This window comes from Eleginops maclovinus, chromosome 10 (genome assembly GCF_036324505.1).
Source record: "Eleginops maclovinus isolate JMC-PN-2008 ecotype Puerto Natales chromosome 10, JC_Emac_rtc_rv5, whole genome shotgun sequence".
NCBI lineage: Eukaryota > Metazoa > Chordata > Actinopteri > Perciformes > Eleginopidae > Eleginops > Eleginops maclovinus.
Genome location: NC_086358.1, coordinates 3,070,094 through 3,094,867, shown reverse-complemented (window position 1 = coordinate 3,094,867; position 24,774 = coordinate 3,070,094). Strand labels below are relative to the sequence as shown.

At 40.4% G+C, this 24,774-nt stretch overlaps 2 protein-coding genes across 3 annotated transcripts in view; one reads left to right on the top strand and one right to left on the bottom strand.

The window, feature by feature from the left end:
- mms19 (MMS19 homolog, cytosolic iron-sulfur assembly component) overlaps nt 1–12,092 on the bottom strand; it is a 17,121-nt gene extending 5,029 nt beyond the window's left edge. Inside the window, 26 exon segments of the mRNA XM_063893832.1 lie at nt 713–769; nt 934–1,040; nt 1,129–1,255; nt 1,349–1,423; nt 1,604–1,706; nt 1,982–2,072; nt 2,436–2,585; nt 2,670–2,807; nt 2,810–2,830; nt 2,960–3,057; nt 3,177–3,258; nt 3,339–3,464; nt 3,684–3,762; nt 5,022–5,176; nt 6,312–6,450; nt 6,857–6,934; nt 7,107–7,181; nt 7,769–7,855; nt 8,856–8,917; nt 9,036–9,164; nt 9,992–10,061; nt 10,302–10,376; nt 10,500–10,585; nt 10,792–10,892; nt 11,345–11,393; nt 11,862–12,092. Of these exon segments, the coding sequence (XP_063749902.1) occupies nt 713–769; nt 934–1,040; nt 1,129–1,255; nt 1,349–1,423; nt 1,604–1,706; nt 1,982–2,072; nt 2,436–2,585; nt 2,670–2,807; nt 2,810–2,830; nt 2,960–3,057; nt 3,177–3,258; nt 3,339–3,464; nt 3,684–3,762; nt 5,022–5,176; nt 6,312–6,450; nt 6,857–6,934; nt 7,107–7,181; nt 7,769–7,855; nt 8,856–8,917; nt 9,036–9,164; nt 9,992–10,061; nt 10,302–10,376; nt 10,500–10,585; nt 10,792–10,892; nt 11,345–11,393; nt 11,862–11,949 (2,448 nt within the window). The 5' untranslated portion in view covers nt 11,950–12,092.
- Nucleotides 12,093–12,365: 273 nt separating this feature from the next.
- ubtd1b (ubiquitin domain containing 1b) lies at nt 12,366–23,878 on the top strand. 2 transcript variants are annotated; one of them, XM_063893838.1, is made up of 5 exons: nt 12,366–13,111; nt 13,354–13,546; nt 20,753–20,980; nt 21,192–21,349; nt 21,507–23,878. In XM_063893838.1, the coding sequence occupies exons 2-5, from the start codon at nt 13,465–13,467 to the stop codon at nt 21,795–21,797; spliced, it is 759 nt and encodes a 252-aa protein (XP_063749908.1). In that variant the 5' UTR covers nt 12,366–13,111; nt 13,354–13,464; the 3' UTR covers nt 21,798–23,878. The 2 variants fall into 2 exon arrangements, with proteins under 2 accessions (XP_063749908.1, XP_063749907.1); XM_063893837.1 differs by having other exon boundaries at nt 12,366–13,546.
- The last annotated feature ends 896 nt before the right edge of the window (nt 23,879–24,774 follow it).

The window sequence follows — 24,774 nt, the reverse complement described above, 5'->3', positions numbered from 1 at the left end:
TAATAATAATAATAATAATAATAATGAAAGTAATAATAATAATAATAATAATAATAATAATAATAATGATAATAATAATGATAATAATAATAATAACAATAATAATAATAATAATAGTAATAATAATAATGATAATAATAATAATGATAATAATAATATTAATGATAATAATAATAATAATAACAATAATAATAATAGTAATAATAATAATAATAATGATGATAATATTAATAATGAAAGTAGTAATAATAATAATAATAATATTAATGATAATAATAATAATAATAATAATAATAATAATAATAATAATAATAATAATAATGAAAGTAATAATAATAATAATAATAATAATAATAATAATAATAATAATGATAATAATAATAATAATAATAATAATAATAATAATAATAATAATAATGAAAGTAATAATAATAATAATAATAATAATAATGAAAGTAATAATAATAATAATAATAATGAAAGTAATAATAATAATAATAATAATAATAATAATAATAATAATAATAATAATAATAATAATAATAATAATAATAATAATAATAATAATAATAATAATAATAGTAATAATAATAATGATAATAATAATAATAATAATAATAATAATAATAATAATGATAATAATAATAATAATAATAATAATAATAATAATAATAATAATAATAATAATAATAATAATAGCTGCATGTTTTACCTTGTCAGTCAGTGTGGTGAACAGAGGATGGTATCTGAGGAGCAGAGCCTTGGCAACCTGGAGATAAAATCAATGTTATTGCACTTGATTCTGCAAACTATAGGTTCCCAACAACACTTCTCATAATTCAAACAAACAATCCCTTTAACTTCATTTATTGATTGGAAAAAAACAATAATGATGCAACAGTCAGCAGACATATTGAAGACAGCGCCTCTTACCCAGATCAGGAGGGTGAAGGCCTGAGTGTGTAATGATGAAGAGGAAGAGTCCAGCTCACTGCACACCCTCTTCATTGTGCTCTGAATCCGGCTGTCCAGAGAATCACCTGAGAAGAAACCAAACAGAGAGGATCCAATTATCAATTAGGGCTCTCAATTTTTGGAAGAAAAGCCAGATTTTCGTCACACACTGACCCTGTGGTTTCTTGTTCAGCAGGCCAGCGAGGCATTTAGCAGCCGAAGTGTAGGACAGCGGGTGGAGGACGGTGCAGCTCATCTCCTCCAGCGCTGACAGCAGCTCGTCCACTCGAGGAACCTCCACCTGCAGGATGTAAACAAGAAGCACAATACAGCCTCAGGAACTCACGTTTTCTTTCAAGATGTTGAGTGAAAAACGGTGTGCGAGTTGACTCACGCTGCGAGGTAACGAACACACACATCCCATGAGCAGGCACACCATCTGAGACTGAGGCCAGGAGCCCCCCTGCTGCTGCTGGGGGAAAAACACGCCTCAATAAACACACTTTTCAGGAGACAGTTAAAAAGTGATGCAAATCAAAATGGGGAAATGCTGGGAAAAATCTCTGTATTTGCTTCAATGATTCTGAAGTATTTTTTAACTCGGATCATTAAAAACAGTAGATATTCCTAAATCCATGAGCATACAAACCTTGAGCAACTGGATGTTTGAAGGGAAGGAGTTGTCAGGCAGAAATGAAACGTCTCCGTCCAGGAACAGAGACACCGCCTTCGATGCCGTCTGCAGCGCCAACCTGACAACACGAAAAAAAACCCGGAGAGGAAACCACTCAAACCTCATGAGAAACACTCCAACAAAACAATCTGAGACACTGACAAAAGGTGCGAAGCAGACAGGAAGTAGAAACATCCTGTGAAACTGCATTGACTCAGAGAGTGCTTCAACTGTGATACTTCAATACTAACATAGAGATGTCATAAAGATCGTAACTGTGTATTTTAGGACTAATTAATTTGACTGTGAAGGTTTGTTAACGTGTTAAATGTAAAGGAGAGAGTTGGTACTGACGTGGGCTGCAGCCTGGAGCAGGAAGTACTGATGACAGGCACCATGGCGGAGAGGACCGCCTCCTCCAGGAGAGGACTACGACTATCCTCACCTACAAAACATCAACAGGAAGTACAAAATGTGACAATTTTACAATGAAATAATCCACAGACTCACAAATACGAGAAGAGCGATACAACAGGATTATTCAAGTCTGATAGTTTAAGAGTATTTAACAGAAAAACACACATTTGTAATAAAAAAAAAGTCCAATATTCTCTGAGATTATATGTAAGAATGGCAAGAAAATGTGCAAGAAAGAAATGTAGGTAATTAGATTTTAGTTGTTAAAATTCATATGAAATTTAGTGGAAGAACTTTCCTATGTTGTTTCAACCTCATTGAAAAAATTTTCTTTCAGTCTTTTAATCTCAAAGATTGTCCACGATTCTTCCTCAGAAGTTTGAGACTTTACCCTGCAGCGCCGCCTTTAGAGCCAGAGACAGCAGGCGCGGGATGATGATGTCATGGAAGCAGCGCCCTGTCTCCTCCGAGTCCTGAACCTGCTCCGCTATCCTCTGCAGGCTGTGGCACGCCGACACCACCTCCTCCGCCGCGAAAACACCTGGAAATAACACAGAAAAATGACTAATATTTAGCTCAAACTTAGACCAATCAGGTAAGAGTGCCCTGTTTCTGGGCAGATTACCTGTGTGTGCAGAGCTGAGGACCTGCAGCAGGACAGGCGTGCTCTCCTGGACCACACTGGGCTTTTTGGACACTGCAGCCAGAGCGGAGAGACACCGCTGCCGCACTGCATGATGGGAAAGCTGCTCAGAAGTGCTCTGTTGTTGTCCTGATCCATCGGCTCTGAGCAGAAGAGAGGAAAGGGAATAAGATGGATAAAAAAGTGTTAGTCAAAACATGTCCCTTGTGTGATTCAAAGCGGTAAACCACATTAGAGTATGTCCTGTTCATGATTGTGAGCTTCTCTCTCACCAGAAAACATCTCTGTCTTTAGTCTCGGGATGAATTTACTGATGAAGGCTGCAGGGTGTAGCTCTGCTAAAGCTCCGGCACAATCCACCACGGCCACACTGGAGGCAGAAACAGGACAAACACTCAGACTAATACCAGCGAGGTTTAAAGTTTTCACAGAGAAGTGGCATTACAGGAACCAGAGTGACAGATAGGAGTGCGTTCAACAGGATCCGACCTCACTCTGTCGTCCTCCTCAGTCAGCAGCAGTCTGGTCAGGTGATCCACAGCCAGCTCGATGTCAGAGTCCAGCAGCAGACCTGAGAGATTTATAAAAAGGCTGATGAATTTCTGTTCAAATCATCTGCAGGCTGTGAGCATCAGTTGGTCTGCCTCTGACCTGGTTGTTGAGCCAGTGATGTGAGCACAGAGGAGGCCGTGATCTGCAGACTGGAGTTGCTCTCCGTCAGAGCGGAGAACACCATGCTGCACAGAGACGGACGGAAAGCTAGGAACACACTGTCCTCTGATGAGCAGGAGGAAACAAAACAGAGAACGAGGAGTTAAAAATGAATTCTCCAAGGTTATGCACAAATGAAACCTAAACAGGGTCAGTAAGAGGGTAGAAACCCTTTTAGTATCACATTTGTGGCACAACATGGAAGTGAAAGCAGTGGTTTGCATATTTAAATGTGCCGTAAATGTCTGGAACGATTTGATCCATACTGCCCAGAAAAGCACTCACCGCTCTCTGAAGTCTGACTGGTTTTCACTGACTGGATGAATCTCTGCACCACCTCCAGTAATGTGCGTCTGTGGGAACACTGCACACAGAGAGAGAAACAGTCGTGTTGCGTCTGTGGGAACACTGCACACAGAGAAACAGTTGTGTTTTACAAGCTGTGCTGTGTGGACTCGCACAAAACCATGTCGGAGGAGATTACACAGGAGAGCGAGACACTCCCACACCCAAAAAGAGTTGCTTTGCGAGTGTGGGAGTTTTTTGGATTTCGTAAACGTGGTGTTGGAGATAGAGACCCCAGTCTGCAAGAAGTGCCAAGCAACAGTAAGCGCAAAAGGGGGCATTGCTACCAACCTGTGCACCCACCTTCACATCGCCCTGCAGACTTCGCCCCGGTACAGAGAGTAAGCTGCAGTTACTTTGCTAGCCCAGAGACGGTGAATACAGTACGGTCTGAGTTGTGTTAAAGCTTAGTTATCACGGCGCTGGACCAAACAGTATTTTCTCTCCCCTGGTTATTTGTTTCGGCAGTGTCAGAGAAGCGACACAGAGCCAGGGATTCAGGTCAGCTAACGGTGTTTGAGTCAATGGGTAAGAAAAGGAGAGCGGACATGGCTAGTGCATGTCAGAATGAAGCCATCGCTGAATCATTGGCCTGCTTTATAGCAAAGCATGATGTCCTTTAGAATTGTTAGAGAGGCCAGGGTTTAAAGCACTGAGGACAACAGTTGCTCCAAAATACTAAATCCAAGAAGACATCAGTTGTTGTTGTTTTTGTACGACACAAATGCACACTAACCTGATGAGTTTGAGGACTGATAGCCTTATTATTATTTTGTTAAAATGTTCTATAGATATCGCGATAATATGGTTATTGTGAATTATTTTGGCCACGATAACCGTGGAGTGAAAATCTGATATTGTGACAGCAATATTATTTATAGACCATCCAATAGTCAATTGGTCTATAAAATGTTTCAAAAATAAATTGAAAAATGTCCCAGTTTCCCAGAGTTGAAGGTAGTAATTTAAAATATGGTATCTTATCAGTTAAAAATCCAAAATATAGCATCCAGATATTCACTTTTATATAATATAGAACAAATAAAACAGCTTATCTCCATCCTTACAAACGTGAAAACCGCATTTTCTTACATTTTTCATTAAACAAATCAACTAAAAACCGCCACTCTAACACCTGTATACCTACATTTTGACTGAGGTGCAGATAAACAGCACACAGTTTGTAAATATGTTAATGAAATGAAAGGAGAATAACCTCAAGACAATAGAATAAGTAGTGTTGCCTTTGTTAAATATAGATGGGTTTCCCTCCTCTACCTGCGCTCTGCTGGTGTACTGCTCGATGAGGGAGGGCATGATGGCGGCTGTGATGGCGCAGCTCGCCCTGATGGAGGCGCTGCAGGCGGCCTGAAGCAGCTTAGCGCTCGGCCAAACCAGCTTCAGGTCCGGCTCACACAGGTGGTGCTTACAGTCTGTAACAAAAATCACACTTTCAGTAAAAAACATCGAAGAAACAAGAACAGTCGGCATGTTTTACAGATTTACTCTGACCTTTAATAACGATTATATTAAGCTGATGCTTTTTTCTCCAAAAGGACTCAATATTTAATAACTTACTAGTTAAGAGTGCAATCAACCATGCTGATAGGAATTTAGGAAAGAATGATGAAGAAAAAAGTGAAAATCAAAGAAAAAAGTCCAAATTCAACTTTAGTTTTTCATGCGTTTTTACACTGTAATACTTTGTGGAGGAATGGTTCATCTGTCAAACACTTTCCTTTGTTCATGTATGTAAAGGAACTGTAAAGCCATCATTAACAAAAACAGACCTCCCTTGTACTTCTTTTAGGAGACCTTAATATAAAAGCCTTTAGAGATGTGGTATTGATGTGTAACTCTTATTGCACTTCGGCAAGAAACTAACCTTCCCCTGAGGCGAGCATCGTACCTTGCATTAGCTATAAACACGACATGTAAACTATGGAAGAAGTAGGTTAAAAATAAGACAACTGAACAGTCATTGTGGTTTAACTTCCTGCACATCTGCTTAGGCAGTGCACTAAACCACATTGTAACATACAGTGGGGAGAACAAGTATTTGATACACTGCAGATTTTGCAGGTTTTCCCACTTACAAAGCATGTAGAAGCAATGGCGGCGCTGGGGGGGGGGGGGGCAAGCAGGGTCTTAAGACTGGGTTAAAGACTGTCTTAAGACCCTGCTTAAAATGCAAACTAATTACTTCAAAATCATACAATGTGATTCTCTGGATTTCTGTTTTAGATTCCGTCTCTCACAGCTGAAGAGTACCTATGATAAAAAATACAAACCTCTTCATGCTTTGAGTGGGAACACCTGCAAAATCAGCAGTGTATCAAATACTTGTTCTCCCCACTGTATATACTTTAACACTTTTAACGTCCACACACCGTCTCATAGTCACTCTACCCACACATTGTTTTTAACAAGTCTCTCCTAAATGCTATTTCATCTTCAAACCTGTGTTTTAATAACACTAACCTCTGTATTTACTTCACCTGTGTTACTCTTTACCTTCAAATCAAGTGTTATTTGTGTGAAAATGTTCTTGATTTCACATCGTTTCACCTTTGAGGACGAGCTCCAGGAAGGTGGTGAGGGAGTCTTCAGAGTCAGAGTTGAGGACGGAGCGAGACAAGCAGGAAGTGATTGCGGTGACAGCGGCGAGGCCGGCAGACTCGATCTTCTCACTCGATGTCTGAAACACCTGCAAGGAAACAACAAGGAAGCCTTTATCGACAGTCCGTTCCTTACATATAAACACCAGTGTTCACTTTAGTCTCATTGGATGAACGGGAAGGAAGGTTTGATATGTTTCTATAATGGATATTTTATTTAAAAGAACTCAAATGAAAAAGAAATGAAATTCTTAAAAATAAAATAAATTATAAGAAAAAATTCAATTTATTGAAAAAAAGTCTAAATCCGAGGAAAAGTGAAATTCTTAAAAACAAAAATGGGAAATCATGAAAAAAAAAGTCAAACTATTAAAAAAAAAAAATTGAAACTTTGAGAAAAAGTGAAATCCCAAGGAAAATTTAAATACTGCCAAAAAAAAAGTGAAATTCTGAAGAAAAGTGAAATATTGTTGTTCATATTTATTGGAAACAAACCTCTCTGCGCAGGGACGCCCACAGTCCATCGAGGAATTCTGCCAAGTCCTTGTGGTCGTATTGTGAAACACAAGCCGTCTGAAATATACCAAGAGTGTAAAGATAAAACTAAAGGCATTTACATTAAATATCTTCATCAAAGTTCAGTGTCTCTCAGAAGCTGCAATGCCGTTGTAGCGAGTAACCGTGTTGCTTAAAAGGAAACATCTGTATAGCATCAACATGAGTGAAAGCTGTGGAGGTTTGTCACCAGAGTCTGCAGCGAGTCCAGCTTTGCACTCAGAACATCAGAGTCCAGTTTCTCAATGATGAGAGGCAACAGAAACTGGAACAAAAAGTAAAGAACAGAAAATAAAACCATCTTTCAAGCTGTTTTATTTATTCATTATTATTTTATTTAAAAATTAATTTTACGTAATTATTAATATTATTTTATTTATTCATTATTATTTTATTTATTCATTTTTTAAAATTAATTTTACGTAATTATTAATATTATTTTATTTATTCATTATTTATTTATTTATTCATTATTATTTTATTTATTCATTTTTTAAAATTAATTTTACGTAATTATTAATATTATTTTATTTATTCATTATTTATTTATTTATTCATTATTATTTTATTTATTCATTTTTTAAAATTAATTTTACGTAATTATTAATATTATTTTTATTTATTTATTTATTATTATTATTATTATTTTCCATTTAATTTATTTGTATTATTTTATTTGTTTTATCCATAAATATTCTAATTCTTTTCACTTATATTTTGTGTAATAAATGTGATTTCAGGAGTTGCTGAGACTAAAATCCAGACTAAGTTTGAAAACATATTTTTTTAAATCTTCTCTGGGTCACAATAAATCTGCTGCACTGAAATACTGAATGTAAATGATGGTCCTACCTCTGCAAATCGAGGCGTCCCAGTGAGGACGTCCCTCAGGGTGAGGATCAGCTCCTCTTTGGTGATGCCATGGGGGTCGTTGGGAGGCTGGGGGGGGGAGGGTGACAAATTAACAACACATTTTATATGGAGTAATTATTCCTTTCAGAAAAAAGGTGATATTTATAAAGTACTAGTTTTATTTTTGTTACTGTAAATGTATTTTATTTTCCTTCATTTATTTAGTTTTGAATGAATTATTGTACTTAATGTTTTAAGATCACTATCAACCTATTAGAAGATAGATAGATAGAATCGGAGGATCAAACCCTCTTTATTAGTCACCTACATGCACACAGCAGAGCACACACAGTGAAATTGGTCCTCTGCATTTAACCTAGTACTAGGAGCAGTGGGCAGCTATTGTGCAGCATCCGGGGAGCAACACCACAGCAGGGCCCAGGAGGTGAACTGGGACCTCTCCAAGTAGCAGTCCACTTTCCATATTTCAAGTCTGTTCGGGGACTTGAACCGGCAACCCTACGGTTCCCAGTCCAAGCTCTACTGACTGAGCCACTGCTGGACGTTATTTAATTGTATATATTTACTTGCATGTTAAAGTAGTGAAGCATTGATGCAAATTTAACAATTAATTTTGAGACTTATCCAAGTGAGAGGAAAGCAAAATCCAGATTTAAATAAAAAGAATGATCATCATCTGTGTACATAGACAGTTTACAGCTTTACCTTTTATATAAGAGTGCCATATTTAAGGCGGTTTTTAAATCCGAAAGACAGAAAACCTGACCGTCATTGGGAAAGACCTACCGTGTATTTCTACAGCTTGTTTCGTTATTATCATCATCACACAAAAACCCAACATCACATTAGCAGCGTGGAGTCATGTAGGTTTTCTCCAGAGAGTCAACAAACATGCACAGCTGCGGCGGGGAATGTGTATGAGCCGACGAGGAGGCAGACGCTGTGTGTTATGGTGGTTTTTCACAGTTAGCCTGAGGTCACAGGAAGTCGCTGATGACTTTGCTGTCTGCTGACCTCCCTGCTGTCGTCAGATAAAAGCAGCTGAGTAAACAAAGCAGGGACTTACTGGACTGAAGTCGATGGGGAAGTAGCAGGACGTCACTTCGAACAGCTCCTCTGTGAATTTACCTGAGACAGCAGACAGGAAATTAGGCTAATTACAGGTTAACTGTGGATCGTAATACAGTTCAAATACAGCTCAGAGACACAGAAAGACTTGTATGTGTGTGCGTGTTTGCACTCTCACCTAGATCGTAACCTCGGAGGACGATGCTTTTGGCGATCTGGAAGGCTAGCAGCAGGTTACGAGGATCCCTCTCTCCGTCCATTGATTGCACAAAGCCAAACACAAAGTCTGGTCCCAAGCCCTTCAGCTCTGAGGAGAGGTCACACAGGAATAAACAGGTGTGTTCAAGGTCTGTAAGACGGCTGATTGAGATACCATTTCACCACATGATGTTTTGAGTGGTGACAAATTCCTATGAAGGACAGACCGCCAAAACTACACCACATACCTCTTCCTGAAAATCTGAGGAAGTTGTAACGATGTACTTTGAGAGCTACAACCGTTGAAGACTGCTTAATCAGATTTGATTTACACATCCCAATATCCTTAATTATACATTTTACTAAATACATGAAAAAGTGAAAATCTGAAACTAAAACTAAATTATGAGAAAAAATTCAATTTACAAAAAAAACTCAAAACCCAAAGAAAAGTCAAATTATGAGAGAAAAAAAATCACATTTCTGTTGAATCCATTTGTTTTCTTTTATCTCGTTAATGACACACAGTAAACTATAATTAAAGGGCTTTTAAAATGTGTATTCTACTACACTATAGAAAGGGTAGTCTGATGTGAGGGTACACTGTCCTCCTGTGTGCTAAGTAGCAGCAGCCAGACACAAAGACTTCTTTGTCACACTTCTATTTGCTTCCTATACAGTTAGTCTATGCAAAACATGTAGTGAATGCAAGTTGTTCGACTGTTAAACAGAAGAAGGTGTGAAACCTCTGTCTTGTATTGCAGGTCTTAGAGAGTTTAAGTACCTACAGGTGAGCAACAACCACAGTGATGAGCCGGCAAACTGCTGAGAGTCCTGACTCAGTCTCTACTTTAACAGAGAAGCTCTTCTTTTGTCCAGCAGTAATTATGGGGACTTGTTGGTGTTTTTCTCTTCTAACTACAGTATGAGACTAACCTGCTTCTCTGCTCGCCATGAGGTTGATGAGCATGTTGTAGACGCAGGATCTCTCCGTCAGCATCAAAGACTAGGGGATAAATAATCAGACTCTGTGAGCATTTTTTACCCTCAATGCCTTCGATTCAAGAGGAGTCACGTTTACCAACAAAAGAGGAAGTGCTCAGACACGGAGGAAACAAGAACAATATGATCAAATACTAAGTGTGGTTAAATATTGCATGGGTTCAATCCGTCAAAAAACAAGAGTATTTGCTAAGGCTCCTCTAACAGACGTCTTTGGCACGTTAAAATGATGTAGAAGTCTCACCTGAACGTGAACATCCTGGAACAAAGACCTCAGCATGGACACCGCCGAGCCAGGAGGCAACACGGTACATTTTGTCTGGACAAAAGTCAGGAACACACACGAGTCAGAGCTTCTCAAAATGATTATACAACAAATTTTCAAAATCAAAAGTCAGATTATCTTTCCGTCACTGAAGGTGTACTGGAGGCAGACACCCACCAGCGCTCTGAGCCCCTGTAAAACAGGAGGAGTGATGACGTAATGGTCCTTCAGACGGTTCTCATAGAAGGCGATGAGCACTTCCACTGTGGAGAACACAATCAGGGAGATAAAACATATATTATAATATACCTCGTCACATGAATATGTTGCATGTACTCCTGCAAGGCAATGACTTGGTTGTCAACGTTTAAATTCTCAAGCAATAAAAGGCACTGAGATGATGGTTTTGCACCTAGATACCATGTGAGTATTGCTTATTATATCGAGAGTAAATTACAAAGTGAGTCACCTTCTCTCTCGGTAAGAGCTCCATAGCACTCGTGTAAAACTTCAGAGAGGAGCTGGACTCCTCTGGCTCGAGTGTGAGGCTGAGAGCTGGTCAGACTCAGTCTACAACAGGAGAGGAAAAAGGAGAATGAGAATTATAAGACATCTGCTAATATTAAAGCTGAACTACTCTTGAGTTTCAATGAATAGAAATCTGAGACACGCTAAAGTTAATTACTGAGACATATTGTGTACATGTCTGACTGGGTAATATCTGCTGAATGATAGTAGCTTTTCACACAACAGGAATTTGCCTTGGTGTATAACGGTGCATACAAAAACCTGGTAAGAGAAATTCTAAAACTACAAAATAAGAGCAGATACTAAGTAGTAGAAATTGTGTCACAAAACTATTTTTTAACCAATAAACAATGTAGAAAAAAGTGTATTAAAGTGGTATTATTATACAAAGTCATACTAAACCAACAGAGAGGATTATGTTTTTAGTCATACAATGATAATGCTTTTATTTTGTTAATGTTATCACTGTAATAACACAAATGTTGATAGCTTACCCCAGAGCCTCCACCAGCTGCAGAATTGTAAACTCTCCATTTTTGACAGCTGCACAGAAAGCCAAGTTTAGTGAATTGTGCAACTACAAATATGTACGCATAAGCAAGCTATATCTAGTAGGTAACTACAGGTTAACTAGCAGTATGGGCAGGTTCAAAGGTGCAGAGTTCATTGACAGGATGCTTTCAATGAACACAAACACAGCAGCTAGCATGCGTGGAAAACACACTTAACTAACATCTAAAATCACATTATAAATCAATGACAGCACAATGTAACACGAGGGGTGTATTCAGGGTGTGCTAAGAGCGAGTTAAAATGAATAAACTAGCTCAAAAATGTCTGTTTTTGTTTCTTCAGTTTGAAGAGCACACAGGATGTTGTGGTGCTAAGTTAGCTAGTTTCCCACCATGCCGTGTTGCGCATCCTTGAAGCTCAGCAAGCTTTAAAGGCTTGTTTTTCACAACCTGGTGATCTGTAAACATGCAGAGGAGTTTATGATGAAGTGTTCTTTACCTGTTGCTGTATCTTTGGCTTTGCTGTCCTGCAGTCCAGAGACAAACTCCTCCACCAGAGACAGCAGCAGCGCATCGTCCGCAGCCATCGTGCCCCGGCAACTGATCTGACATTGCGCATGCGCGGAAAGTTGAACAGTGACACATTTAACAAACACTTTTATTTCTTAAACATACCATTAATGAATTTTGTTGGTGCCATGAATGCTATTTTGGTTACTTGTATGTTGATTAACATCAAATCAAATTAATTAAATCGGAATTTTGAAATGTATTTTTTGGTGACGCCTTCAGGTGCTGGCCGAATTCCAATACACCTTGAAGAGTACATCAACAGTACTGTTAACAACTTTAAATGAAATTACAGATATCCTTAAAAAAACACTCAAACATATGTTCTTAAACTATGTTTATGTATGCAACTTAATACAGCAGGTCAAATTCCTCGTTTGTGTAAAACTACTTGTCAATAAATCTGTTTCTGATTCTGATTGCTTTTTGTCCTGACGCAGGAGAACCCAGCACCTGCCTGCGTGATTCTGCGCATGAGTGGAAAAGTTCTGTGTGGCTCTAGCTCCTTTTTTCCAGCAGAGAGGGAAGTAACGTCTGTGGTCGAAAAATCTAAATCTGGACGAGACCACAAAACAATTGAAGCGATCTAACGAGGTCTGCGGGAAACTGAAATCATCCACTACCTTTGGAGGAAACCAAAACGTACTGAGAAATGGTCACAAGTGCGCGGAAGTGTGTGCTTACTGATGTTGTAGTAGCTAGCTAGCCAGGAAGTGCGCCGACCGTTGAAGCCTATTTTGATGAATGGGAACAGTGTCCAAACGGTGGTACTACAGCTTCCGTGACGTCATTTTGTCCAGAAAGAACTTTTTCCACACTCTGTGAATCAACGGATCATTTTTTTAGCTATATAAACTACCCATCAAGAACACTTCTCAAGCCCTCGTTTAAATCTAAAGGGTCTAAAAAGATGAATTGAGAGTTATTCTTTCTCCATTCATTTGACTGAGCTTGGAGGCAGGGCTTAAAGGGAAACCTCAACTGCGCAGGCTTTGAAAGCAGAAGGTCCCGGATGATCCTGGTGCTTTCCGAGTTTACAGTCGCTGTATTTTGGGATTCAAGCGCCACTGAGCAACTCTCATTGGAGTGAACGGAGTATCCTGTTCTCTTTATACATCCGTGGTTGGCCCTGTTAGCCTGTTAGCTTCAGGAAGGAGGAATTCAACATTTATTTTGCAGGCAAGTTGAATATCTGACATGCTGCTGTGTGTATTCTAACCTTTGAAAAACATGTTTTGATATTTGTAGCTGTCTGCTTGCTTTTTTGCAAACTCTTTGTCTAGGGACTAGTTTTAAATCCTGTGGGGTCGTGCCACACTCAGACAGCACTTAAGAGAAAAACGCATTTAAGCAACATTTTGCAGGTATTTAAAACAGACTATCAAAACGTCCCTGTGTTTGCCGCTACGGATGACCCATAGGCTTGTAACATTGGACCTGCAACCCGTCCTCTTCATTGGACCTAGTTTATCGTCTTCCTCCGCGATGGGCCCCCTTCTCAGCTAGTGGAAACCGTCTGCAGCCCTCTGACCATGGGAGGATGTGTGGGGAGATACTGGGAAGGCTGGGAGGACACACAGAGCCGAGGATCCTCCAGGAATGGTGGACGAGGAGGTAAGACTTGTGTTCTTAACCTAAATATCTTATTTTAAAAATGTTATTCGTGCAACATCCCTACTTATAAGTTTCTCTTCGACTTTTTATCCTGACTGACAGTAACAGGATGCTGGTTTTCACACATTTTGCCTAATGAGTGTGTAAAAAAAGATGAGTTTTGGTCTACTTCTGCTTTACTGCATGCAAATGAAGCTTACAGACACCCAATACACATTCAAGTGCACACAATGATCAAATCACCACCAGAAGTGGTTGAGCCTCAATGTATCCAGGTGTATTTCACTCCTGCAGCAGACTTAAAGCATCTCAAGTGTCAGCGTGTGATTGGGTTTCACCTCCTTGCTCATCTTTTGTTTTTCTGTGGGGACACTGACAGACAACCAGAGGACTATACAGTTGTAACTGTGCTAATGCAATGCAGTCACTGTTCACCTGTACATCTACATTCAGCTTTGCCTAGTGTGTGTTTCCTCTCTGCAGGGCAATGGTCAGCCTCTTTTTCGTGCTGTTTTTCTACTCAGAGTAGTTTCTTTCCTGTTTTGCCAGCTCGCGAAACGTGCTGTTTCTCTCTTGTGCTGTTTACGCTGACCACCCAGGCAAACTCTCCTATCCCAGACCCGCTTTTAGCTGTGATTAAAAGCCAAACTCACCCACAGTACGCCCACATTTCCCTGACTCTGCACCAATAACAAGGCCAGCAATTTTCTCACCCAACAATCTCAAACCTCACACTTAATCCGGCACCGGTAAGCTTGTTGGTGCAACTGCTATCTTAAAAGTGGTATTATGGGAGCCTCTTTGAACGGCACTCTGCAGTTTTCAATGTGGACACAGTGACCAAGCGGGGGGGTTGTTGTTGTTTCTGTAAAAGGCAAGGCTGAGGTCACCCTGATTTTTGAAGTTTATTTTTCACACCAGAGACTTGAGGCCATGTCCATTACTTTCATCTACCTTACCGGGAAGATAACATTCTTCCATAGATAAACACTGGCCTCGTTTTGTTCGCTTACACTTGTCTTTGATGGTGGCGGATGGAATTTGGATTGCTGTTTAAGCTCTTAGCGGAGAAAATGTTATATTTACAACGAGACTAAACTGAATGACGCAGGCGCCACACAGCTGTATTGGCAAACGTTCTGAATTTCTGCACAGTTTTGACCCCAGAAAACAATGAACATGGTTAATGTTTATTGGGTTAAGAGATGCTTTACAAAACCGCACATTATCAATGTTTTAAACTCATTTAGGATGGGATACAACCTTAAACAGTCCCTATTATACTGTGTGGGGTTTTTCCCTTTCCTGTAGTATGTTATATAGGTTTGTGTGTATGTAGATAGAATGGGAGGATGAAACCCTCTTTATTAGTCACACACATGCACACAGCAGAGCACACACAGTGAAATTAGTCCTCTGCATTTAACCCATCCTAGTTCTAGGAGCAGTGGGCAGCTATGCTCCTGGTCTGCAAAGCCTAAAATCCCGGCTTGATAACTGGGCTCTGGTTTCAGACAGAGGGTGAAAAGAGGTGCTGCAGCACAGGCAGTATGAGAAACATAAAGAGCTTTCTGAGCTTTAAGGCATGGAGACATGTCCCAGTAGAGACATTTCATACAATCATGATGATAAATCAGGTGATCATTAATACTACATGCTGTATAAAAAGTCAAAAACGGACAAAAGTTGTTCCGTTGACGGGAAGAAAACACAAAGGTTAATCTCCCTCAGGATGGGAAACAACCTTCAGGTTCCAGCAACATAAATCCACATATAAAAGAGAGATTATTTGACTCATGGCGGAGGTGATTAAGTTCAGCGTGTTGCGTATCTGTTCTCTTTTCAAAGTGACTGTTTAGGAATCCGAGTGTCTGGTTTTCATTTGGATGCAGGTTTTGTCCCGTTTGTTTCATCCAACTTCACTGATGGAAAGTTTCTCAGTCAGTCTTTTTCCAACAGGCATTGTCTCCAGTTCAGAAAGACTGGACGTTTTTTAACAATTATTCCAGCTTTATTCCCATCAGTATCAAGGGAGTATCCCAAACGAGCAGCTGATACAGTTTTAGAGCAGAATAAGAACGTCAAAATGATGAATCTATCTTTGTTTCCTGCCAAAATGCCCAATGGATACACTATTTAATATCAGAGCCTTCACAGCCAATGTTCCCCGAGCTTTGGCAGGGGCTGCTGGTAATTCTCCTCCCTGATTGGTATCAACAGAAACTCCCTGCTAGACCGGGCTTGGATCAAAAAGAACAAGTCACATCATGTCCTGCTGCGTCAATGACTTCCCTCTTACAGGAGAAAAATCTACTCTGCTTTACGTGCCTTCACACACGGGGCAGACATGTGAGAGAGAGAGAGTCGTCAAATTCACAGAAAGCTCATGTGGTTTTTATTTAACAGTTTCGGGTGATTAGGTTCACTTCTTCCCAAGCAGCAAAGGGTTGGTCCTTATTGACTCTGTATCAAGTTGTTTTTTTAGTTGTAGTTTTGCCTTTAGGTCACATCTTAATGATAAATCAAAACAAATTTGCTGGCTGGAATAAACTCTGGTAAAACAAGTTCAAACAACATGTCTAAAAAGCTCTGATTTATACGGAATTGGTCAAATTAAGAGTCTTTTTTTGGGATGTTTTGGTATTTCTCTCTCTTTTTCTTTATTGAATTCTCACATATTGGTATCCGGCTTAAAGTTATATCTATAGTTAATGCTTATAACCATCATAAAGTGGAAGTGGTGGTTTGTTTTAATCAAGGGACAGAATGTGCTTAAGACGTAGCACTCAGCTAGGTGACAAATATTGGGACCTGCCTCAAAATTCAGTCAATGAATGAGTAAAGTTACTGTTCTGTGTTATAATAAGGTCACATAAGGAGCTGTATTTGGTGCTTCGTTAGGTACAATATAGAGACCATTGACCCCCAGGAATATACAAACCTAATCCCAAAAGCATAGTTTGAGATGTTCTGTGGAAATGAACCGTGAGATCATAAGCTTACAAACATAAAGTAAGGCTGAGAGTTTTTCTGTTTGCTCGCTTCAAAGGAAATGTCGAGGTTTAAAAGGCTCTGGTAAACAGCTGAGAATTTGGAATATTTGGTGCAGTCTTGTCAGAACTCATGACAGGACAGATTAAATAAGATTTGTTTCCTCTGAAAAGGCGTTCAAACGTAACGCTACAGATGCTACAAAGGACTTCGTGTCGGCGCAGAGACTTTATCTGTAGTTGCAGAAAGCTGAATGCAGCGATAAGATAACACGCTACGAGGTGTGTGTGTGTGTTTTACTGCATGAGGGTGTGTGTTCTTTGAGCCCTGAGGAAATCCAGTCATACACAGGTCCAGAATGTGTCCGGTTAAAGCCCCTGCTCACTGACGTCTGTGTCTAAAGAGGAACACAGAAAACACCCTGCTTCCATTAATCGCCTCATGCCAGGGGAATGTGTTAAAGGTCCTCGCAGCGCCAAGGAAACATTGAACATAGTTTTCCCAGCCGCAGCTAAGCCTCGCAGAGCCACCTTTTTATTTGTTGTTGGGTGTGTTGTTTTGTTTGTATCCTGCAGCACCGAGGAAACCGGATATGATCCTCATACTTGGTTTTTAGGGTGTATATTCATTAACGCTCATAAATCCTGCATGCTTCTCTGTAGAGTCATCACGTGGCACCTGCTTTTATGTGCACAGCTGGATGAAAACACCCCCATATTGCCTAATGCGTCTGTTATGCATTGCTTCATGTCTTTGTTTTGGTGTGTTTTACTTAGATTTTGTTGAATCAGTTCCTTTTGTTACTGCCTGCTTTTTATACACACATTTAAATAAAGACATTTGTGCTAAATCAAGTTTCTAGGTGAGAAAATGTGCATTGAATTGCATTTTAATCCTTATTGTTCACATGCACATCCAAACTAAGAAGCACACTTTGATTTAAAGTTCCTATTATGCTTTTGTGGGGGTTTCCCCTTCCTGTGGTGTGGTGTAGTCGTTGTGCATGTAAAAATAAAGACCTTTTTGAACATTAAAGCACGTAAACATCATAGAGGCACAGAAACCAGATATGATCCTGAAAATGAGCTTTAATGTTTGTATTTTTACAATTGTGACTGAGGTGAATTGACTAACTCTGTAGTGGAGGGGCCTCAAAATGACCTAAAGGCCTCTTATCTGAGAAGAGGATGCATTTAGCTTTATTTCAGGGGCTTTTTAAAGTTACACAATCCATGTTCCACTCAGGGAAAATGGAAGAAAGTTGCCCCTGCACCGTTCCCTTTATACATCCATGCCCTGCACACACGACCCTCCCTTCCTTGTAAACAGGAAGTATCAATTTGCCATGGAGTCGTTGAGTTTGCTGTGGGCTACAATTTGAGTACTCCTCCCTTTTTCTTTAAGCCTTTAGTTTATTTACATTTGAGCAATTACTTGGCACCAATCTTAAAAGTTCGCTTTTAGCACTTCCTGGTTTCAATGATGGCACTCTTCTAGGTAATCAAATCGATCAGTGGCTGGGCAGCAAAAAGTATATTTTGCTGGTGAATAAATAGTTAAGTCTATTTTAAAACGAATAATCCCAACGTTTAATGCCTCCAATTTCTAAAATATGAGCATTTGTTGCTTGTTCTTGCCTTTTTTACGTCGCAGTAAGCTAAACATGTTTAGTTTTTGTACTGTTTCGTTGGACAAAACATTAAATGTGATCACTTTGGACATTTTCCCCTAATTTCCAGATGTTGCATTGAGCAGACAAAGTAAGAAAAAGGTCTGCAGATGATGGCAAAACTCCTTAGTGGAATGCCTCTGTTGTAGTTCTGGATATAAGCACTGTTATGACTGGTTTATACAGCCGTCTGTCTGTCTTGCATTTGAATATATGGACCCCTTAAGGAGGATATTTACTCCACTTTAATCCCTATTTGTCTTCCACGTAGACGCCACATGTCCACTACCACTTTGTCTGAGTGGCAGTGACTCTTCCTTCGCCTCACTTTGGATTCACTGCTCTCCGAGTGCTAATCCTACACCACCCTGCGTCCTCCAAACTGGTCCTCCTAAGCCGCCTGCACTATAAATAATTAGTTTGCAAGAAATGCAACCTCCTGTATGTGTGCTGTCTCCTTCATACTTTCCATCGCTCCACTCCTCTGTCTCAGACATCTGGAATAGACGTTTAGTGTGACGTTTTTGACAAGTAGTAGAGTGACTGACAGTTGGGTAGTTCTTTGCTGTTAAAATACTACCCTTAGTCGAACCGAAAATGGGAAACCAGACAATTGACACTCTGCTAAACCTGTTTATTGCTCAGTTTAGCTCTCAATGCTAACCTGTAGCCCACACTGACCCTACTGCACCCACTGAAGAAACGTTACCGAATATTGGAAAGCAAAATCACATTTTCAATAGGGAGTGGACAGACTGGTCCACAGTAAGGTAGATCCAGGATGTAAAACAGATTAATGAGCAAAAACACGATAGAAACTGATGCTGATGCTAAAGCCTACAGATTACAGTGGACGGTAAAAGTGAACCATAGTTTATTGAAATGAAATGAAGGAGCAACACTGTTCCTGTAAAGCAGGGTAAGTTTTTATTCACTGGAGAGTCATTTAAAGAAAATGCAGCTTTAGTATACTTGGTGGACATTAGCATAGATTTATTTGTAGCTAAACATGCTAACGCTGGTTAATGATGTGCTAGCGTTCTCTGCTAATGTGAGCTCCAGAGGTGATAAGGTAGAAAGGTCATATTTCAGAGAATATCTATATCTCCAAGCATCAGTCTCAAAAGTGCACTATGCATGTTTTACTATCACTACCTCATAGCATTAAAAAACAAATCTGCTTCATAAACTCTTGCAGTTGTTTTGAGTTGTGTAGCTTTCGATGGCCGCTATGATTGGCCAGTCTGCATTCGAGGGGTGGGACTTAGCAAAGGGTCTATTCCAGGTGCAGTAAATTGTGGGGTCTTTGACTTTAGCTCATAGTAAGACATAGTTAATAAATCTAACTGCTGAGTGGTGAGCAGAAAGGCTAGCTACCCGTCCTAATGCTGGTCCTCAGCCCTCCACTAATGTGAGTGCTCTCCTGGCCTGGGCGTGCTTTGTGTTAATATTGAATGGTGGGGAACACAGGTACGGTTACCGGACAGATATAAGCTACACATGCATATTGCAAACCCTGGATGACCTCCTAATTTTAGATTGGGATGACACAGCGTTGGGTGTGGGGTGGGTGACGGCTAGCATTTCTCTTCCTCTGCCAGTGCTGTTTATGATACGAGATGAAAGCACAGGATGGAGATTTAATGGGAACATTTTGTTACTCATAAACCTACCTAGGCATTATGGTGTGCAACAGGTTTAGGGGTTATCACATCACTCCGTTTATCACGTCACTTAAAAGATGTTTTTTGCAGACTGTTTTTGTACTATTAGTGACAATTTGGAGGGATGTCTTTAAGGGGTCAATCTACCATGCATTGACATGTTGATTAGACATCAGACAGCATATATAGTTAAGAGACAGCTGTTGACAAGAACACTGGTGTACTTTGCACATCATAAATGCAGTCCTGTTTTGCTGATGTTCTGGGTTATATCACTTTAGATTTTGTCCTGAGGATAAGAGCTTGTTATCAGTATATCCTTCTCTTTATAATTACCCACAGCAGATTTTACCTAACATGAGCATCAGCAACATAAAACCCATATTAAAAGTAGCATGCAAATGTGATAGCTTAGTTGGATTTATACAATCGTTGTCACTATCATACATTTGCACTATGTTTTGCATTCAAACAACTATGTCAACTCAGCTTCTCTTTTATGTTGAGCGTGTTTGCTTCCTGTTCTGCATTCATCCTCTGTCATAGAAATCTACAAACTCACAGCAGGGGTCCAAAACACAGACCTCAAAGCGTGTGTTTTTATTCATGTAATGAAATTTCACCTAAGTTTGAATAATTTGAGTGTCTCTAAGGACTTCTATACTGGAGCTTATAGGATCACAAAAGGTTGTTCCAGATCTTAGTCCATAATTACACACAAATGTAAAGAAATATCAAAACTTTAGGACACAAACATGTCCCAAAACAAATCCCTCTCAAGATAAATGGTTACATATGAGCATACATGTTTTCAAACCAAAATAAATCTCAGACCTTTTTCACTTCCTAACGATCATCCCTTGCTTCTCCTTCCCCTCTCAGGACGTAACGAGCCTCTGAAGAAAGAGCGTCCCAAGTGGAAGAGTGACTACCCGATGACCGAGGGCCAGCTGCGGAGCAAGCGGGACGAGTTCTGGGACACGGCGCCGGCCTTCGAGGGCCGCAAGGAGATCTGGGACGCCCTGAAAGCTGCGACCGTCGCCCTGGAGTGCAACGACCACGACCTGGCCCAGGCTATAGTGGACGGAGCCAGCATCACACTGCCACATGGTGAGGACATTGGAATGAGTCCTCAAAACTGGTGTTGAGTCAGCATTTTACCAATCTGTCACCAAAACGAGAATACTGAACGTCATCACGTCTAACATTAGCCGCCTTTAGCTTAGCGGTGGTGACGTGAAGTCATGTGAACCCTTTGTCTACTCGTATCTGAAAAAGTCTGTAAGAGTCACTCAGTTTGCTTCACCCCCCCCTCACCCAGGTACCCTCGCCGAGTGTTACGATGAACTGGGGAACCGCTACCAGCTGCCCGTCTACTGCCTGGCTCCTCCCGTCAACCTCATCTCAGAGCGCAGCGACGACGACCCCAACGACGGCCCCGACACTCCTGCTGCTCCCAAGAAGGAATTCCAGCTCAAGGTACTCCTCACAAACATCCCAAAATACTTTTTGTTTGTTGTTTTTTCTTATTTTACGGGGAGTTTAGTCTCTTATATGTATTTTCTTCCCTCACACTTCCAACAAATGTAATATGTTATTGCCATTATTGATCCCCACACTTCCTGTTTCCCTGCAGGTACGTCTGTCCACGGGCACGGACCTGCGTCTCAGCGCCAGCATGGCAGACACCATCGGGCTGCTGAAGAAGCAGCTGCACGCGCAGGAGGACATTGACGCCGCCCACCAGCGCTGGTTCTTCTCCGGGAAGTTGCTGACGGACAAGACGCGGCTGCAGGACACTAAGATCCAGAAGGACTTTGTCATCCAGGTCATTGTCAACCCGCAGGCCCTCCGAGCCCCAAAACTCACCCCCGTCACCCCTGTTTCCCCCGTTTCATCGCCTGTTTCCTCGCCTGTTTCTGAATAAAGAAGTGGAGGACAATTAAGGACAAGAGGGGCCTCCTTTTTGCTGGATTTTTTGGAAACCTGAGGGAGAAACTCGTGCTGCTTTCTTTCACCCACCATGTGTCATTGTATGTTGAGGGTTTTTTCAGTGAATTCACACTCACTCTGCAGATCCTCATCCCCTTGTGTCTTTGAAACCATCTTGAATTCAAAGCAGACCACATGTGCTCATCACTCTGCCCTTTTCTTTGATCAGCACTAACTAAAGTGCCAATGGAGGAAATGCAGAGCGTTGTTTAAAAGCCCATTTCCACTATGACGCTCATGGATTGAAATCCTGCGTCCTCCACAGAAACGGGAAGAACTGTTTCCTCCTTCCTCTCTTTTTATTGAGGAAATAATAAAAAACTGAGCTTTTTTGCACATTGGAAGATTATTACTATACTTCTGTGGTAGTTTGTGTGCCTTCTACAAGAAACTGAAAAACTGAAAGACGCTAGTTCTTAGGCTGAAGCCTTGTGTATTTTTTTAGATTAAGGACCTCTTAGATCAATCCAAGCTATAACTGCTGCCTTTTTTTAACAATCTCATGCATCTTGCAGACAAAACAGTGTGTGTGTGTTTGTGTGTGTGTGTGTGTGTGTGTGTGTGTTGGGGCAAAAGGAATATACATTTGGCCCATTTCAGTAGCTAACAAAGACTGTTTCCTGGTCGTAGCTTTGCAGTCAATCATATCATAGTGAATTTCTCATTCCCTATGCATCAATTCTGGTCTTAAAAGCTGCATTAATAACCACTTATTGATCCCCCCCCTGACCACTAGGGGGCAGCAGCACAGCCTTTATGTAGTCACTTCAGCTACTAAGGGGCCTGTTGTTCCTTTTCCTCACCCCCTGATGAATGTAAACCCAGTATTCATTCGCCTTTTTAATATTCGATGTTGTCCGATAACGTCGAGAGAAATCCCATTTGTTCACGCAATGTTTCTTCACCAGCATACAGGCAGCTTCTGTGAGTCTGCCTTCAAGCTTTCTTCTATGTGGGATTTATCAGCCATCAGGAGACTGCAGGGAGTGGTGAATGAAAACAAAGAGCTGGAGGAGTTGATTATCAATGCAACAGGCAGTACTGAAAAAGAGGCATTTGATTTGACAGTGTTTTGAGCTAAACAGGCTTACTCTCTTTGTTATCTATAATGAAACCCTGAGACAAAACCATCATGTTAAGCCTGTTGTTCCTAAGAGTTTTCTCCCTGTTTGACTGAAAAAATCCATTCATTATTGTAATTTAATTGTGAACTGGCTGGGAAAAAATAGCTTTGTCAGGAGAATCCTTTGCTCTTTTTGTCAGGATCTTATATTGTATGTTCACAGGTTATGTGGCATTACTGATGCCTTTCTTTGGGCTGTTACTTATTAAGACACCGGTTAGTGGTGCACTTCTGCCTCTTGCAGCCAAAATGAAGTATATGTTTTGCTTTCCAATTTCATTCAGAGAATCGTACTTTCACATTTTTAAGACTTTATGACACAACACCCCCTACTCCGCTTCTTCCAGGTCATGTTAGAGTCAGATTTAGGTTACATCCCAGAATACATATCCAGGCCCTTTGAGATTAAGACTCAGGACCTGCTTTGTGAAAACGTTATGGTATATTTCTCAAAGGGTGGTATAAAGCGTCAGTGTACGGGTTGATGTGTTTTCATTCACCGCTCCTGTCATATAATTCTCAAGCAGTATAATCAGAGGGGTAAAATATACCTCACTAAATCGAAACATGTTTGATTTAACTTTTCTGTTTATTTTCCTTCCAATTTCACAACGTTTTTTGTACAAATGGTTCTTCTGGGGATATTGTAATCGCTTCTCTCTGTATGTGCAATACGTTAGACATAGACCTCATATCCTTCTGACGACAGACTTCATAAGATCACCAGCTCTGAGTATCGTTAAAGAAAAGGTCAATCCACAGGTACAATCCTGCTTCAATCTGATGCCTATTGTCACCTCTGTTTTCAAATGTTTGTCACTTTTTGAAATGTTTTTCCAAGCTCTCATCTTTCACAGAGTTTATATCTAAACATTAAAAATACATACACAACTCTCCTCTGTCCGTGTCCTTAAGCTGTCAGCCCTCTGTGGGGAGGTTAGGGTGTCTTTAAAAGCTCTGCTGATATCAATCCATCCTGTCCTTTCCTCGCTAAAGTGAGCTACGATGGCTACTTGTCCTCATCTGTCAACATTTTTCATTCTAGTGACAGGAAGTGACCATTATTTCATTTCAAACTATAAGGTACAACAAGTTCACAATGTAAAAGAGCTACAGGAACTTAAAGGTGTGCATTAGTTTGAAAGTGATGAGCTAATTTGGTACGCCAACCCAGGAATTGGCATCTCAAAGGCTCCCTTGACAAAAAGCAATGTGATTTTTCCATTGGATTTGGGAAAATGTGCAGAAAATAGGATCTGTGGCAAACATTTATTTAAGCGTAAAGTGAGTCTGCAGAAGTAAAGCGCTAACGTAAGGCTATGAAGGAACCACCGCTAAGCTAAAGGCGGCTAATGTTCAACATGATGACATTAAATAGCCTCATTCAGACTCTTGGTAACACTTCGTAAAGTGCTACACAACAATGGAGTGCAGTCTTTTTCACGCGTTCATACGCCAACCGCCTCTCTTTCACCCGAAATCCACTCCCATTTAAACTTTGTCAATCAAATTATTAGCAGCTACTCTAAATTAGCGTCCCCAATCTCCACAACACAACCTACCGGAAGTAGTCGAGCGTACACTCAAGACACGGAAGTTAACCGGAAGTTCTTTTGTGCTCGTAGCCTATTAAGCTCAGGTCAAACTTTATCACGGATACATTTGTTTTTGAACGTCGTCGGACAGAACAACAGATGGCAATGGCGGGCGTGTCGGATAAGGACACACCTTTGACACCTGCAGGGGAAGACGACCACTCCGGTCCCGCGTCTTCCATGTGCCAGGCTCG

Excerpts from the sequence above, each read along its gene's own strand:
- ubtd1b (XM_063893838.1), top strand. The coding sequence starts at position 13,465 with ATGGGAGGATGTGTGGGGAGATACTGGGAAGGCTGGGAGGACACACAG. Across the intron at positions 13,547-20,752 it reads CAGGAATGGTGGACGAGGAG|GACGTAACGAGCCTCTGAAG; the intron begins GTAAGACTTGTG and ends TTCCCCTCTCAG. Across the intron at positions 21,350-21,506 it reads AGAAGGAATTCCAGCTCAAG|GTACGTCTGTCCACGGGCAC; the intron begins GTACTCCTCACA and ends GTTTCCCTGCAG.